This window comes from Oncorhynchus masou, chromosome 6 (assembly GCF_036934945.1).
Source record: "Oncorhynchus masou masou isolate Uvic2021 chromosome 6, UVic_Omas_1.1, whole genome shotgun sequence".
Taxonomy (NCBI): Eukaryota; Metazoa; Chordata; class Actinopteri; order Salmoniformes; family Salmonidae; genus Oncorhynchus; species Oncorhynchus masou.
In genome coordinates this window covers 52,099,422-52,114,601 of record NC_088217.1, presented here as the reverse complement: position 1 = coordinate 52,114,601, position 15,180 = coordinate 52,099,422, and the positions used below count along the sequence as shown (strand labels likewise).

Below are 15,180 nucleotides of genomic sequence, written 5' to 3'. Positions count from 1 at the left end.
TCCAAAATATTATCAGACATCCCTAAATGGGCACCTTTTACACATCTGCTTCTATATGTAATCAGGTGTGTGTCCCTACTCAACATGGGCAGGAGCACTCCAAACAAAATACAATGGAATTCAATCGTTGATTCTCACAAGTGTAGCATAGGTTACGAGCTCTGCAAACAAGTGTCCACTCTGACAATGATAACGGTAAACGACTGTATTAATAATATATTGAATGCATTAACAGAAATGACTGTAACATGAAAGAAACATTGTTGATAAAAATGGTGGGAATTAACGGTAAATGTACAACTGGTGATGTACTTACTGTATGTAATGGTGAATTCATAGACACTAACAATCAAAGGGCAAACAATTCACACAATGAAGTTATGAAACAATGAATGCACACAAAGTGATGGTAGAGAGAGCATTGTGGAGAGAGACGCACCTTGTGCATCATAGCCACACTCCCCTTCCTAACTCGACATTTTAAATTTTACCCAAGACACATTGTCTTCACACGTACTGTAGTTCTAAGGAATACTGTCACAAATGCATTAGTTCCAAAGCAATAGCAATTTAGGGGAAACTAATGCAGTTTCGAAACAAATGCAATTTCACTTATTTTATCAAATACCCTTGCAGCACTCGTGTCTTAGGTTGTCGATACCTGTCTTGGGCCGTGCCGTCCCTGTGGCCTCCGCAAGGACTCAGACAGGCGTCTCGTGTGCCACAACATGTTGTGTTGTTGTGACTGCTCAACTAAAAAAAATCTCAGTCGACCAACAGCCTATCGACCAAGCAATCCACCAGTCGACTAAATGTGGTCAGTCCTAACACACACACCAAGTATTTAGTGGTGGCTAACTACTCTCACTACAGCCTCCGTGGGGTTGACCTTTCCTAAGAAAGATAAGAGTCCATCAAGGCAGAGTGCAGGTGAGTCCAGGAAGAGGCATGGAGACTGAGAAACCGACTCCTTTCATTCGAGGCCCTCTCCCTCTTTAGATACCTGTCCTTAGAATGACCTTGTGGGAGTAAGGGAAGATTAAAGAAAAAAAGTAGATGCAGATGAGCTTTTATGGTCACTCCTGAGGTCAACTGTTAAGGCAAATTGCTCGTGTACACTTTCCTCTGTTCTTCTACGGTGAGTAACATCATGATTTATATTATGTTAATTGCAGTGGAAACCTGTCAAGAGTTCTAACGCTGCAGTGGTTAATCTCTAATTTCCTGGTGCCCCTCACGGCCCTTACCCCCTATCTGCTAACAGTTATTACTCACTTATACCAGGCTGCTGAAACGGAGACAGGAGGGGAGGTGCACTGCATGCACCTTGCTCCACGTGCGCTGACGAGCCAGAGCGGGTGTCTCTCAAATTAGCCATGTTCACCCCTCCCTCCCCCTCATCCATCTTCATTTCACTCTAATAGTGGGCTGCTCCAGGCTCCCAGTACAATTAGCTGGCCATCTGGGGCTAAAGCTGGGAAAAAAATAGCTTCTCATGTATCCTATCCTATCTCCCTCGTCCTCGTAAAGACATTTAAATATACGTCTATTAGATATGTGCTTCCCGCACAGAGATAGGCTGGTAGTTCTTCTATTGTCATAGAAAAGTACAATAATATGTGAGAAGGGTATCAAGAAGAATATGTGGCAGTCTCCCCTAATGCAACCTCTCCTTTGCTTTAACTGAGGGTCACCTCTAGCCTGGACAGCCTCTGGTGACGTGCTACCGAAGTACAGAGTCACGGCAGCTGAGGTTTTATTGTAGTGTAACAAAAATCACACATCTTATTTGCTAGACTAATTGGGAGGGCTCTCACCAGGAGCACAGCGGGCTCTGAATGGTCTGGGGTCACAGTGTTAATGAAATGGCAAAGTCAGGTGGAGCCACACAGAGAGAAACAGTGTGCCGTCAGAGGCAGAGGGACGAGGGAGTCCAGGGGAGAAGGAAAATTTCAAGCACAGAATGGAGAATGGCTTCCCTTCAGAGAAACTCCTGGAACTTTATCCTGTGTCATGTGTGGATGGCTGCAGTCCAGCTGCCCCTCTGATTGGACAGAAAGGATGCTGGCTCCATTAGATCAGATTAGACACACTACTCAGAGGTTACTATTATTTTACTCCTGGGCTGTGGCTGGGCTGTGGCTGCAGCATGGCCACAGCTGAATCGGTGAACCATCCACTCTCGTCAGACAGCACAGAGTGAAGCGATACGGAAGGAAGTTGAACAGGATTAAGTTTGAAAGTTTATTCTCTTATTTTTTACAAAACCATCAGCACACATCAACCAACATTTTCAAAGTCTCCTCTCAGTTAGCTACTGCTCCAGTCTTTCATTTGAGTTTTTTATTTAATTCTTTCATGCGATGAACGAAGCCTTTGATCAACATGTCAAGTAAAGCAGATGTCATGAGCCTGCTCATTTAAATTAAAAGTTTTCTTTTATTTCCCACTGGTGACAGGCAGAGAGGGTAGCAGCAGCATAGAGGTGCTAGCTTGATCCCAGATCGGTTTGTGCTGTCTTGTCAATTACATAGGAGTTGGCAAGACTGCACAACACCAATCTGGGACCAGGCTATAGGTGCTATCAGTCGCAACATAGCCTGGCGCCCTAGAATCTCCAAGGACAACATAGCTTGTCTCACAGGTTGAATCACCAAACGTCTAAACCCTAACATGTCAAGAGTCTTCAGGGAAGGCAATGCTACTATTTTTGGGGATATCTAAAAATGTGTTTGTGCAAAGCAATCACCCGGACCAGGGTTAAAGAAAGTACTCTCGCCTTGAACGATTGAAAAGCACTTTAGTCTGTTGTCTCAGAGTAGACACTTGAATCTCCTCTTTAATATCACTCTTAGATGTCCCCTGGGATCTCAGTGTAGTCTTTTTTTTAACCAATAACTTCACTTATAATTCAGTCCTAGAAGGTGGAGAAAGAATCATGACGGCTGAGAGAAATGGATAGGATTTAAAGAGGCTATATAAAAGACATGCTGCTTCCGCTGTGGGTAAGACTAAGACTGATGAATAGCTTGATACCTTGTGATATGAACAGGACTGAAAGGGATCACCACCACAATGTTTACATGGTGAGCCCACTCTAGCCCGACAAATCCATGGTGACACACTTACATCATCCAGGGAAGGGGTGATGATGAGGCTGCAAATTCTCACCACTAGATGATGATAAGACCTATCTCGTCCCTGCCTGGGTTTGACATGTTAACCTTTCCCTACGCAGAAAGCCAGACTGGCCCGGATAAGAATAGCCCAGACGGGCAGCTCCTGCACGGGCTTCCTCCAGAGCAAACGCAACGACCTCCTCAACGAACTGCTGGAGCTCACGGTAAGGTTGCCCTTTGGACCTCTGAAGGCCCAATCCTAGTTTGAGATATGCACGCAAGTGGTGCGTACCACAAGGTTGAGTTGGCCCGCTGAGCTGAAACTCAAGCATTAGCTCGGGGGGGGCTAACGCAAGTTTCCAGATCTCAGGCCGAACAGCAGTGAATCGATTCATTGAGGCACCATGTGGCTGTAATGTCTTTGGCTCGACTGATCATTGTGATTGTCTGGACAAGACAGTACCTCCTCTCTCTTTACTAAATGTCTTGGCTTGCTCCCATTTCTACCTGCTGTGTGTTTTCGTTTTCTCCTTTGTGTTGTCTTGTTTCAGTCTGTTGTGTCTCGTTCTACAGGTCATTAAGCTGAGCCAGGCATTTTGTCTTCTCTATAGCCAAATTAAACATGGTTGAAAATGGAGATGGAAAACTGTTATTGTGTTCTGAGTGCCACAGTCACGCTTGTGTTGCTTTTGTATGTGTTATGCTTTGTTTTTGACCACGATTGTGCCGGCCGCTACATTGAAATATTCCATTAGTAAATGGCTCAAAACGACCCTATCAATTATCAGGCATTAGTATTCATGTTGTGGGATGAATTAAGAGATGGGGAGCGTCAGAGCAGGTGTTCATGGACAGACCTCCCATATCTCTTCACATCTTCTCCATTAAGGTAGTGGTGAATGGATTACAATAACAAATTGCACACATCCATACAAACTAACATAACTGACATGCTCACAGCAACACTCTGTTAAACTGCGGCACGGACAGAAATCCATTCACATCTCCTCTGTAAATGACTTGGGAGCTGAGCGTCTACGGGAGTTTTAGAAGTGTCAAAATTATCATAAAAATGGTAACGCTTTCAGAGGCTTAATTTAGTCAGTGGTTTTACCAGGGCTGTGATGAGTCACAGCGCTCTGGCACTTATAATTATGTTCATGTCACTGCAGCCAGCCAGCCAGAGCTGCGTGGGTCCACACATCTGACAGAAGAACTGCACTGTAAAAAAAAACATGATTTTGATTCAACGTACAATTGTAAGGCAACCAGTTGCAATAGATCTGTGAGTTTTGGACATAGAGCTGAACCAACATACAATTCAACTTGAGAATGTATCTTCAATGAACTTGGTTGGGTGAACATACAATTCAACTTGAGAATTAATTTAACCTTATTTGCATATTTACCAGAGTGCTTTGCCTATCGAGTGAATGGTAGTTACAACCCATGACTGTTTGTTAGCAACATGGGTGTTGTATTCCTTGGTGTTTAGTTCTGTAGCCTACACCAAGTGAGTTTCTAAGTGAGTATGTTATTTTTAAATTAAAGACTTTATGACAATACATATACAGTTGAAGTCGGAAGTTTACATACACCTAAGCCAAATACATTTAAACTCAGTTTTTCACAATTCCTGACATTTAATCATAGTAAATATTCCCTGTCTTTGTTCAGTTAGGATCACCACTTTACTTTAAGAATGTGAAATGTCAGAATGATAGTAGAGATAATTATTTATTTCAGCCTTTATTTCTTTCACCACATTCCCAGTGGGTCAGAAGTTTACATACACTCAATTAATATTTGGTAGCCTTGCCTTTAAATTGTTTAACATGGGTCAAACGTTTTGGGTAGCCTTCCACAAGCTTCCCACAATAAGTTGGGTGAATTTTGGCCCTTTCCTCCTGACAGAGCTGGTGTAACTGAGTCAGGTTTGTAGGCCTCCTTGCTCGCACATGCTTTTTCAGTTCTGCCCACACATTTTCTATAGGATTGAGGTCAGGGCTTTGCAATGGCCACTCCAATACCTTGACTTTGTTGTCCTTAAAGCCATTTTGCCACAACTTTGGAAGTATGCTTGGGGTTTGGAAGACCCATTTGTGTCCAAGCTTTAACTGATGTCTTGAGATGTTGCTTCAATATATTCACATCATTTTCCTGCCTCATGATGCCATCTACTTTGTGAAGTGCAACAGCCCCTCCTGCAGCATAGCACCCCCACAACATGATGCTGCCACCCCTGTGCTTCACGGTTTGGATAGTGTTCTTCGGCTTGCAAGTCTCCCCCTTTTTCCTCCAAACATAACGATGGTCATTATGGCCAAACAGTTCTATTTTTGATTCATCAGACCAGAGGACATTTCTCCAAAAAGTAAGATCTTTGTCCCCATGTGCAGTTGCAAACCGTAGTCTGTCTTTTTTACGGCAGTTTTGGAGTAGTGGCTTCTTCCTTGCTGAGCGGCCTTTCAGGTTATGTCGATTTCGGTCTTGTTTCACTGTGGATATAGATAATTTTGTTTCCTCCAGCATCTTCACAAGGTCCTTTGCTGTTGTTCTGGGATTGATTTGCACTTTTTGCACCAAAGTACGTTCATCTCTAGGAAACAGAACGTGTCTCCTTCCTGAGCGGTATGACGGCTGCATGGTCCCATGTTGTTTATACTTGCGTGCTATTGTTTGTACAGATGAATGTGGTACGTTCAGGCATTTGGAAATTGCTCCTAAGGATGAACCAGACTTGTGGAGGTCTTACTTTTTTTTTGAGGTCTTTGCTGATTTCTGTAGATTTTCCCATGATGTCAAGCAAAGAGGCACTGAGTTTGAAGGTCGGCCTTGAAATACAGGTACACCTCCAATTGACTCAAATGATGTCAATTAGCCTATCAGAAGCCTCTAAAGCCATGACATAATTTTCTTGAATTGTCCAAGCTGTTTAAAGGCACAGTCAACTTAGTGTATGTAAAATTCTGACCCACTGGAATTGTGACACAGTGAATTATAAATGAAATAATCTGTCTGTAAACAATTTTTGGAAAAATGACTTGTGTCATGCACAAACTAGATGTCCTAACCGACTTGCCAAAACTATAGTTTGTTTAACTAGAAATTTGTGGAGGGGTTGAGAAGAAAGTTTGTGGAGTATGTATTTAAACTTCCGACTTCAACTGTATCATAAAACCTTTCTTTGGGGGCCTAGTTACACCCTAACACAGTGGTCTGAAACTTCTGGTTTACAGGCCAGATCAAGCCTGCAAGTCACAATTTGCTGCCTTACAAAGTGATATGTAATTGGAATCCAACCAGAGTGAGGATATCCAACAATTGGAACTTTTAATCACCAGCAACCATTCAGAATGATTGCCGGGGAAGATTGATTACCTAAATCATATAAACTGGAACAGCCATCTCAGTAACAGGTGCAATAAGTCCAACTACTAACAGATTGGATTAGTAAAACAATTCTTTTTTTAAGTATGTTATTTATGTTTGGGTAGAATAAGATTGAAACAAACAATTCTGAAAAATCAACCTGCACCAGAGCATAAGCTGTAACAAAATTTGTCCTCCTCTAATGAGGAGTGTGAGAGATCGGACCAATGTGCAGCGTGGTTCCCACAACTAAAATGGGAAAAACAGGCTACCTAAGTATGATTCTCAATCACAGACAACGAACGACACCTGCCTCTGATTGAGAACTATACCAGGCCAAACACATAAACACAACATAGAAAAAAGAACAGACTACCCCCCCCCCCAAAGGTGCGGACTCTGGACACTGGCCTCAAAACCTGAACCTATAGGGCATGGTCTGGGTGGGCGTCTGTCCGCGGTTGTGGCTCTGGCGTGGGACATGACCCCACTCCACCATAGTCTCGGCCCACTTAAGTGGCGCCTTGGGAGCGGTGACCCTTGCCGCCGTTCTCGGACTGGGGACCCTTGCCGCGGGTCCCGAATGGACGGGAGATTGCGGCAGCACCGGACAGGCGGGAGACTCCGGCAGCTCCGGAGTGAAGGGCGATTCCGGCAGCCCCGGAGTGAAGGGCGATTCCGGCAGCTCCGGAGTGAAGGGCGATTCCGGCAGCTCCGGAGTGAAGGGCGATTCCGGCAGCTCCGGAGTGAAGGGTGGCTCCTGACTGACGGGCGGCTCTGGCAGCTCAGGACAGACGGGCGGCTCTGGCAGCTCAGGACAGACGGGCGGCTCTGGCAGCTCAGGACAGACGGGCGGCTCTGGCAGCTCAGGACAGACGGGCGGCTCTGGCAGCTCAGGACAGATGGCCTGGTGCGTGGGGAGACCTACAGGAGGCCTGGTGCGTGGAGGAGACACCGGATGGACCGGGCTATGGGCGAGCACTGGAGCCCTGGTGTGCAGCCTTGGCACCACTCCTCCAGGCTGGATGACCCCTTTAGCCCAGACCCTCCAGAGTGCAGGCAAAGGTTGAACCGGGCTGTGGATGAGCACTGGAGATCTGGTGCATACCACTCGCACCTCTCCCTTAAGCTCAATACCCACATACAAGCCTAAGATCACCATGTGCAATGCCCAGCGTCGGCTGGAGTGTTGTAAAGCTCTCCGCCATTGGACTCTGGAGCAGTGGAAGGGCGTTCTCTGAAGTGATGAATCACACTTCGCCATCTGGTAGTCCAACGAATTAATGTGGGTTTGGTGTATGCCAGGAGAATGCTACCTGCCCGAATGCATAGTGCCAACTGTAAAGTTTGTTGGAGGAGGAATAATGGTCTGGGGCTGTTTTTCATGGTCCGGGCTAGGCCTCTTAGTTCCAGTGAAGGGAAATCTTATCACAGCAGCATACAATGAAATTCGAGATGATGCTGTGCTTACAACTTTGTAACAGCAGTTTGGGGAAGGCCCTTTCCTGTTCCAGCATGACAATGATTCCGTGCACAAAGCGAGGTCCATACAGAAATGGTTTGTCGAGATCTCTGTGGAAGAACTTGACTGGCCTGCACAGAGCCCTAACCTCAACCCCATCAAACACCTTTGGAATAAATTTGAACGCAGGCTGCCTAACCTCACTAATGCTCTTGTGGCTGAATGGAAGCAAGTCCCCATAGCAATGTTCCAACATCTAGTGGAAAGCCTTCCCAGAAGAGTGGAGGCTGTTCTAGCAGCAAAGGGGGAACCAACTCCATATTATTGGCCGAGATAGATTTTGGAATGAGATGTTCGACGAGCAGGTGTCCACATATTTTTGGTCTTGTAGTGTATCCCTCTCACAGGAGCTAGGCTATACTTCCAGATGAATTCATCCAACTGAGAAAACTTCAAAGAGTATCATTCAGAGACATCAAACGCTGTGTTACTGTCCACCATTGGACTGACTGTGTGTGTAGTTTGATTGACAGTAAATGGAACAGATCACTGTTGATGGAGACTCAAGTATTTCCAGCTGTTGTCCAATGTTTTGCCTAGCCGCATTTGTTGCAAACAGTAGGTGTGTCGGCATATTGTTTCTAAAATGTGTTTTAACATGATTGTTATTGAAAGAGGTTAAAAATGTTTAACTGATAGATACAAAAAAAATTGTTCAATTGAAATTGAATCAAGTCCAGTCATTTTTGTGAGACTAGGATGAGTCATTCACGAAAGAAATGTAAAGAATTATCCAGATGAGTAAAAAGCACTTTCTGCCTTTTCGTTTCTTTCTGTCTGTCTATTCTATATTTTTCAACTCTCTGAACCAACAGCCTTACCTCGTGGATATTGTTTTGCTTGTATTTAAATCAGCCAGCGCATGATGTTACAATGAAATTCTACCCATGCAGCATTCCCTAGGCGCTTGATTCTGTCAGAAAAGACTATGTGCCACGGATGTTTCAGTCTTAACTGTTTGTTTGGTAGCCATGTTAATAATGAAACAAAATACCTGGAGCTCAAATATTAACAATGTTTGTTTGCATTGTATGTTTTTTTCCTCTGTTTTTCTGTGTGTTTTCTGTTTGTCCACTAAGGGATCAGAGGAAGAGGAACAGCAGCTCAACAAGGGCATGTCGTTATTAGAGAGCCAACACCACCACCTATTGCACTGTCTGGAGAAGACCACTGTGAGTCTCTAGTCCAACCATACTCTACAGATGTAGGATCTTCATTTGATCGCCCTGTTGCATGAGAACTGTCCTGCAGTGCTGGAAATGTACAACTTTTTAACTTGAGGTTTAAAAAGGCCTCTGAAGCTTGTAATTTACACTTTGAAACTTGATTTTACCATAGGAAAAATGTATCAACCCCAACAAAAAGGTCAATGAATTATAATCCACGTAATAATTTGCATTTCCTGTTGCTGCGGGATTATTTTCCTGCTGTAGCAAACACTCTTAAATTAAGAGCCTACATCTGTATGAATAGAAAACCATACTATAACCATAGTGTAACATCCTCAATAAATAGAAAACCATACTCTAACCATACTCTACCATACTCACCAAATAGAAAACCATACTCTACCATACTCAATAAATAGAAAACCATACTCTAACCATAGTGTACCATCCTCAATAAATAGAACACCATACTCTGACCATACTCTACCATCCTCAATAAATAGAAAACCATACTCTAACCATACTCTACCATACTCGGCAAATAGAAAACCATACTCTACCATACTCACCAAATAGAAAACCATACTCTACCATACTCAATAAATAGAAAACCATACTCTAACCATAGTGTACCATCCTCAATAAATAGAAAACCATACTCGATCCATACTCTGCCATACTCACCAAATAGAAAACCATACTCTACCATCCTCAATAAATAGAAAACCATACTCTAACCATACTCTACCATACTCGCCAAATAGAAAACCATACTCTACCATACTCAATAAATAGAAAACCGTACTCTGACCATACACTACCATACTCAATAAATAGACAACCATACTCTAGCCGTACTCTACCATACTCAATAAATAGAAAACCATACTCTAACCATACTCTGCCATACTCAATAAATTGAAAACCATACTCTAACCATACTCACCAAATAGAAAACCATACTCTACCATACTCAATAAATAGAAAACAGTACTCTGGCCATACTCTAGCATACTCAATAAATAGAAACCTACGCTACCATACTCAATAAATAGACAACCATACTCTAGCCGTACTCTACCATACTCAATAAATAGAAAACCATACTCTAACCATACTCTGCCATACTCAATAAATTGAAAACCATACTCTAACCATACTCACCAAATAGAAAGCCATACTCTACCATACTCAATAAATAGAAAACAGTACTCTGGCCATACTCTAGCATACTCAATAAATAGAAACCACACTCTTGCCATACTCTACCATACTCAATAAATAGACAAACATACTCTACCATACTCAATGACTAGAAAACCATACTCAATAACTAGAAAATTAGGGCTCCTCTGTACAAAACGTTTCTTTTTTTAAAATTCTAATAATGGAGACATGTTTGTATTTGTATTTATTATGAATCCCCATTCATCGAACTCTTCCTGGGTTCCAGAAGAATTAAGGCAGTTGTAAAAAAATAAAAAATAAACATAACAATACATTCACAACAGATTTCACAACATATTAAGTGTGTGCCCTCACACTTCACAGTCCCCGCTGTTCCATAAGGTGTATTTTTATCAGTTTTTTTCAATCAAATTTTACTGCTTGCATGAGTTACTTGATGTGGAATAAAGTTCCATGTAGTCATGGCTCTATGTAGTACTGTGCACCTCCCATAGTCTGTTCTGGACTTGCGGACTGTGAAGAGACCTTTGGTGGCATGGCTTGTGGGGTATGCATGGGTGTCCGAGCTGTGTGCCAAAAGTTCAAACAGACAGTTCGGTGCGTTCAAAAAGTCAATACCTCTCACAAATACAAGTAGTGATGACGTCAATCTCTCCTCCACAGCCAGGAGAGATTCATATGCATATTATTAATGCTAGCTCTCTGTGTACATCCAAGGGCCAGCCGTGCTGCCCTGTTCTGAGGCAATTGAAATTTTCCTAAATCCCTCAGTTGTGTGGTCAGCTGCCACAAAGAACAGTAGGTGCGAAAAAACTAGGGCTTGTAAGAATTGCTATGTTGATAGTGCTGTTAAGAATGCAGAGTAGCACTTTATTACGGACAGAATTCTACCCCATCCTAGCTACTGTTGTATCAATAGTAGACAGTATACAATCTCATTAACTTACTCAATTACCACCTTATTCATTACAATATTTAGTTGAGGTTTAAGGTTTAGTGAATGATTTGTCCCAAATACAATGCTTTTAGTTTTTGAAATATTTAGGACTAAATTATTCCTTGCCACCCATTCTGAAATGAACTGCAGCTCTTTGTTAAGTGTTGCAGTCATTTCAGTCGCTGTGGTAGCTGATGTGTATAGGGTTGAGTCATCCGCATACATTTACTCAAAGCCAGTGGCATGTCGTCAGTAGCGATTGAAAAAAGTAAGGGGCCTAGAAAGCTGCCCTGGGGAATTCCTGATTCTACCTGGATTTTGTTGGAGAGGCTTCCATTAAAGAACACCATCTGTGTTCTGTTAGACAGGTAACTCTTTATATAGCAGATGGTATATCCTCCTTTATAATACAAGCTTTGTTTCCAGAAGGTATCAAAATTGTAAATAAATGTTAAACTCACAGAGCTGCAATAGCCTCGTAGACAGTTATGGAGGACTAAAAGTCTGCTGAACCATTCAATGCCACGATTTAGGGAGGGCAGAGGGCCAGATATTTGTTGGTGTCAAGTAGTGACCCAATCAGTTCTTTTAAATCCATCTTCAGCTGTTGTGAATTGCCCTTCATAATGTCATTCGACCCCCACATGAACCATGACAGTATCACCCCCCGGTGACTGACACACAGCCTCAGGAAGAAACCTGATGATATCCTGAACTTTTGCCTCAGTAAAACACAAGTCTTTACCCCAGGTACAGATCTATGCCTCACCATTGAACTCCCTATCACAATAGCTGGAAGGATCCGGCCTCTGACGTGTCTCGAAGTTGATTGCGAGGCCAGAGCCACATAACGCACCTGTGAAGAGGGATGTTGAGATGCTGGCTGCGTGCAGGCCACAACAGCCAAAGGGAAAGAGCTCTGATTGAGAGAGCACGGCCCAGCGCGGTGGTCCATTCTGTGCCCAGGCAGTTGATTGACTAGGACAGGGAGAGGTAGCTGGAGGGGCATCCACAGCCATGGAGAGAACACCCAAGTACCCGGCAAAAGATAGCTGGTACAGGGGCTCAAAGCGATTTCAAAGTCTTAAGTCCCGATGCGGGGGAAGAAGGCAAGCGTGCCGAGAACAATTCTTCTTCTTTCTGGTTCCGAGACAAATTAATTTACACTCACCTGGAGTCGAACAATGAGCAGCTATTTTCTGGTTCAAGCTTGTAGAGGCGTGCAGTGACGGAAATTGATCATAGTCCAGGAAGGTCCCATTATGATCTTCTTGGATGTTTTGATAGGAAGCATTTGAAGATGCCGATAGGATCATGGAATTCTTATTCAGTTCAAGGCGCTTGGTCAAATGTATTTATTTGTTCATGAAGATTAATAATCCTTTCTTTAGCTGCATCAAGTTCAATACATTTTTCACAAATGGACCTTTCCCCGTGACAGCTATGAACATGTCGCAGATGATACACTTAATAGCACGCGAGTCCCCAGCAGATTCAGAGGAACTTTCACTGCTGAATGCCGACAGTCCAAGAGAACAAACATTTCCTGGCGCTGCCAGGGACTTAGATGCTCCCTCTATGGCCGCGGACTCCCCTACCAGCGCCTCGCACAACTGTGATGTTGTCGGTCTCTTTGAATGTGAAGAGTGAGAGAGAAGTGCAGAGGGGCGGGTGATGGCTGAGTCTGTTGTCAGTGGCAGGTTGCCGGCTGTTCCTTGCTACGCACCGGACCGGCTGTGTGTTAGCGAGAGGTGTAGCCTCTCAGAGCTGTGTCGGGCGTGTCCCCAGTGTCTAGTCGTGGGGGATATAAAACATACAATTATAGCAGGTCCTGGCCAACAATTGGAGTCACTCTCACACGCTGGAAATAAGCACTTTCCTTTAGTAGTTCCATAGAGAGCGTTGTAGGAGTTGAGCTCTTGGGAGCCTGGCTCTGGGAGGCGAGGGAGTAAAAAACTAAGACGTTAGATGTGTTACTTTTAGAGTGTTGATTAAACGGTTATTCAAAGTAAAAAACAAACAAAGTTTGGCATGTAGCCAAGTTGCAACAAACAGCACAGCAGCAGCACCAAATATAGTGTATGTAGAGAAGATAATGAAACCTATATGTTTTTAAATAAGATAATAATCCCCAAAATAAAAACTCTACAGCAGGGAGAATCTAAAATGTCCAAAATGTCATGGCTTGGGGGCCATCAATTTTGTTATAATGTTTGAGTCACTCAGATAGCATAAGCACACGGCATAAGCACACGGCAAACTGCGTAGAATTGCAGAACATTTTATTTAAAACAGATTTTTGTTTCTCAGCCCCATGGCAAAATGTGTAAAATTGCTGGAAACTAGCTTTAAACCCGTAAAATGTTCTCTCCCCCCAGCAAAAGGATGCCCCCGGAGCACCCCACCAATGCTAACTTTACCACCGCTGCTGAAAACAATCCTAGGGGAAACACTGGTTGACCTGTTACCCAGGATGGCACACATCCTCTGAGGTCTGATTTTATATAGTGATAACATCTATTATATCACTATATAAACCTTATATATTCACTTATATAGTGTGAATATATAATCAACCCGGCAGCAGCTGTCTTTTGATCCCTCTCCTCCTTCGCAGGCCCATGAGTTTGTGGATGAGCAGCTGTATGAGCAGAACTGCCTGGAGACCACGATCCAGAGCTACACCTCCCGCAGCCCCTCCTTCTCCAGCCAGGACGGGCCCATAGGCACCTGCTGCACCCGCCGGGGGAAGATGAACTCCCCACTACCCAACTCCAGCCTGCCCCTCCAGCCCAGCCATCAGCAGGGCTCACTACAGGAGCTCAGCGCCCTGCACATCCAGTGTGGGGATAAGCTGCCCCATACCACCAGGTTAGAGACCGCAGGCAGCCAGGCACATGGACACAGGTTGGAGTTGACTCTCCTTAGGCACAAATCTACAAAAAACTTATGAAGGAAATCCCTTACCATTAATATACTAAACTGATCTTAGATCAGTGTCTTAGGGCAACTTCATCATACTCAGCACAGATGTGCGTCATGCACACATGCAGTCCCCATAGAATACACTAGAGGGCACTGTAGGATCGGCGATTGCTTTTGTTACAACAAGTTGCTGGGTCGTTTGTAAAATGACTGCACTTTTACAGTATTTCCCACCCCCTTTGTCTGTCTATCTCATTACTCTCTCATTCTTCTCTCTCACCCTCTCAGTCGCTCCAGTCTCAACATGAAGACAGACGATGTGGGCCTGATCAACTGCAAGGGCAGTCAGATCACCACGGCGATCATCAGCATCCCCACGGCCCCCTCCGACACCACTGACGGGGGCGCTCTCCACGGACCCCCCCAGCGCAGACCCCCCCCACCCCCCACCGGCCCACAGGCCCCCAGCATCAACACCACCGCCAGCTCCAATGTCATCAAAGTATCCGCTCTGTGACTGTGTGACGAACCCAATCGACAGACTGACTGAGCAGGAGGAGAGGTGAAGGGGACTTTCACTTGAACTCTGCCTTGAAGGACCCTGCCGCCTGTTTAGAGGAAGAGAAATGGGAGGGAACTCCCATTTTCCAAGGAATGTACTTGGCCTTTTGAGTAGGCTACTGTATAGGCTACTGTATACTGAGAGAAATGTTGAAACGCAAGTCAGCTGATGGTAGGCTACTGTGTGCCCATTTCCCAAAAACGAGCCAGTACGTTTGAATTGCGTGAATCGACAGGACAAAGGAAGTCACTGTGTCTTTGTGCACTTCGCACCTACTCTTTATTTTCTTGATCTGGCTACAGCTCAACCCTAAATGTGTAAAAGATATTCTTCTTACACGTACAAGGTTCAAAGGAGGATGAAGACAATGATCAATGTTTTAACTT

At 44.1% G+C, this 15,180-nt stretch overlaps 1 protein-coding gene across 1 annotated transcript in view; it reads left to right on the top strand.

Annotated features, from left to right (window-relative positions):
- LOC135541152 (potassium voltage-gated channel subfamily D member 3-like) overlaps positions 1-14,906 on the top strand; it is a 115,035-nt gene extending 100,129 nt beyond the window's left edge. Inside the window, exons 3-6 of the mRNA XM_064967266.1 lie at positions 3,239-3,343; positions 9,093-9,185; positions 13,925-14,178; positions 14,521-14,906. Coding sequence (XP_064823338.1) covers positions 3,239-3,343; positions 9,093-9,185; positions 13,925-14,178; positions 14,521-14,749 — 681 coding nt within the window. The 3' untranslated portion in view covers positions 14,750-14,906. The remainder of the gene's footprint in view (positions 1-3,238; positions 3,344-9,092; positions 9,186-13,924; positions 14,179-14,520) is intronic.
- Positions 14,907-15,180: the final 274 nt, after the last annotated feature.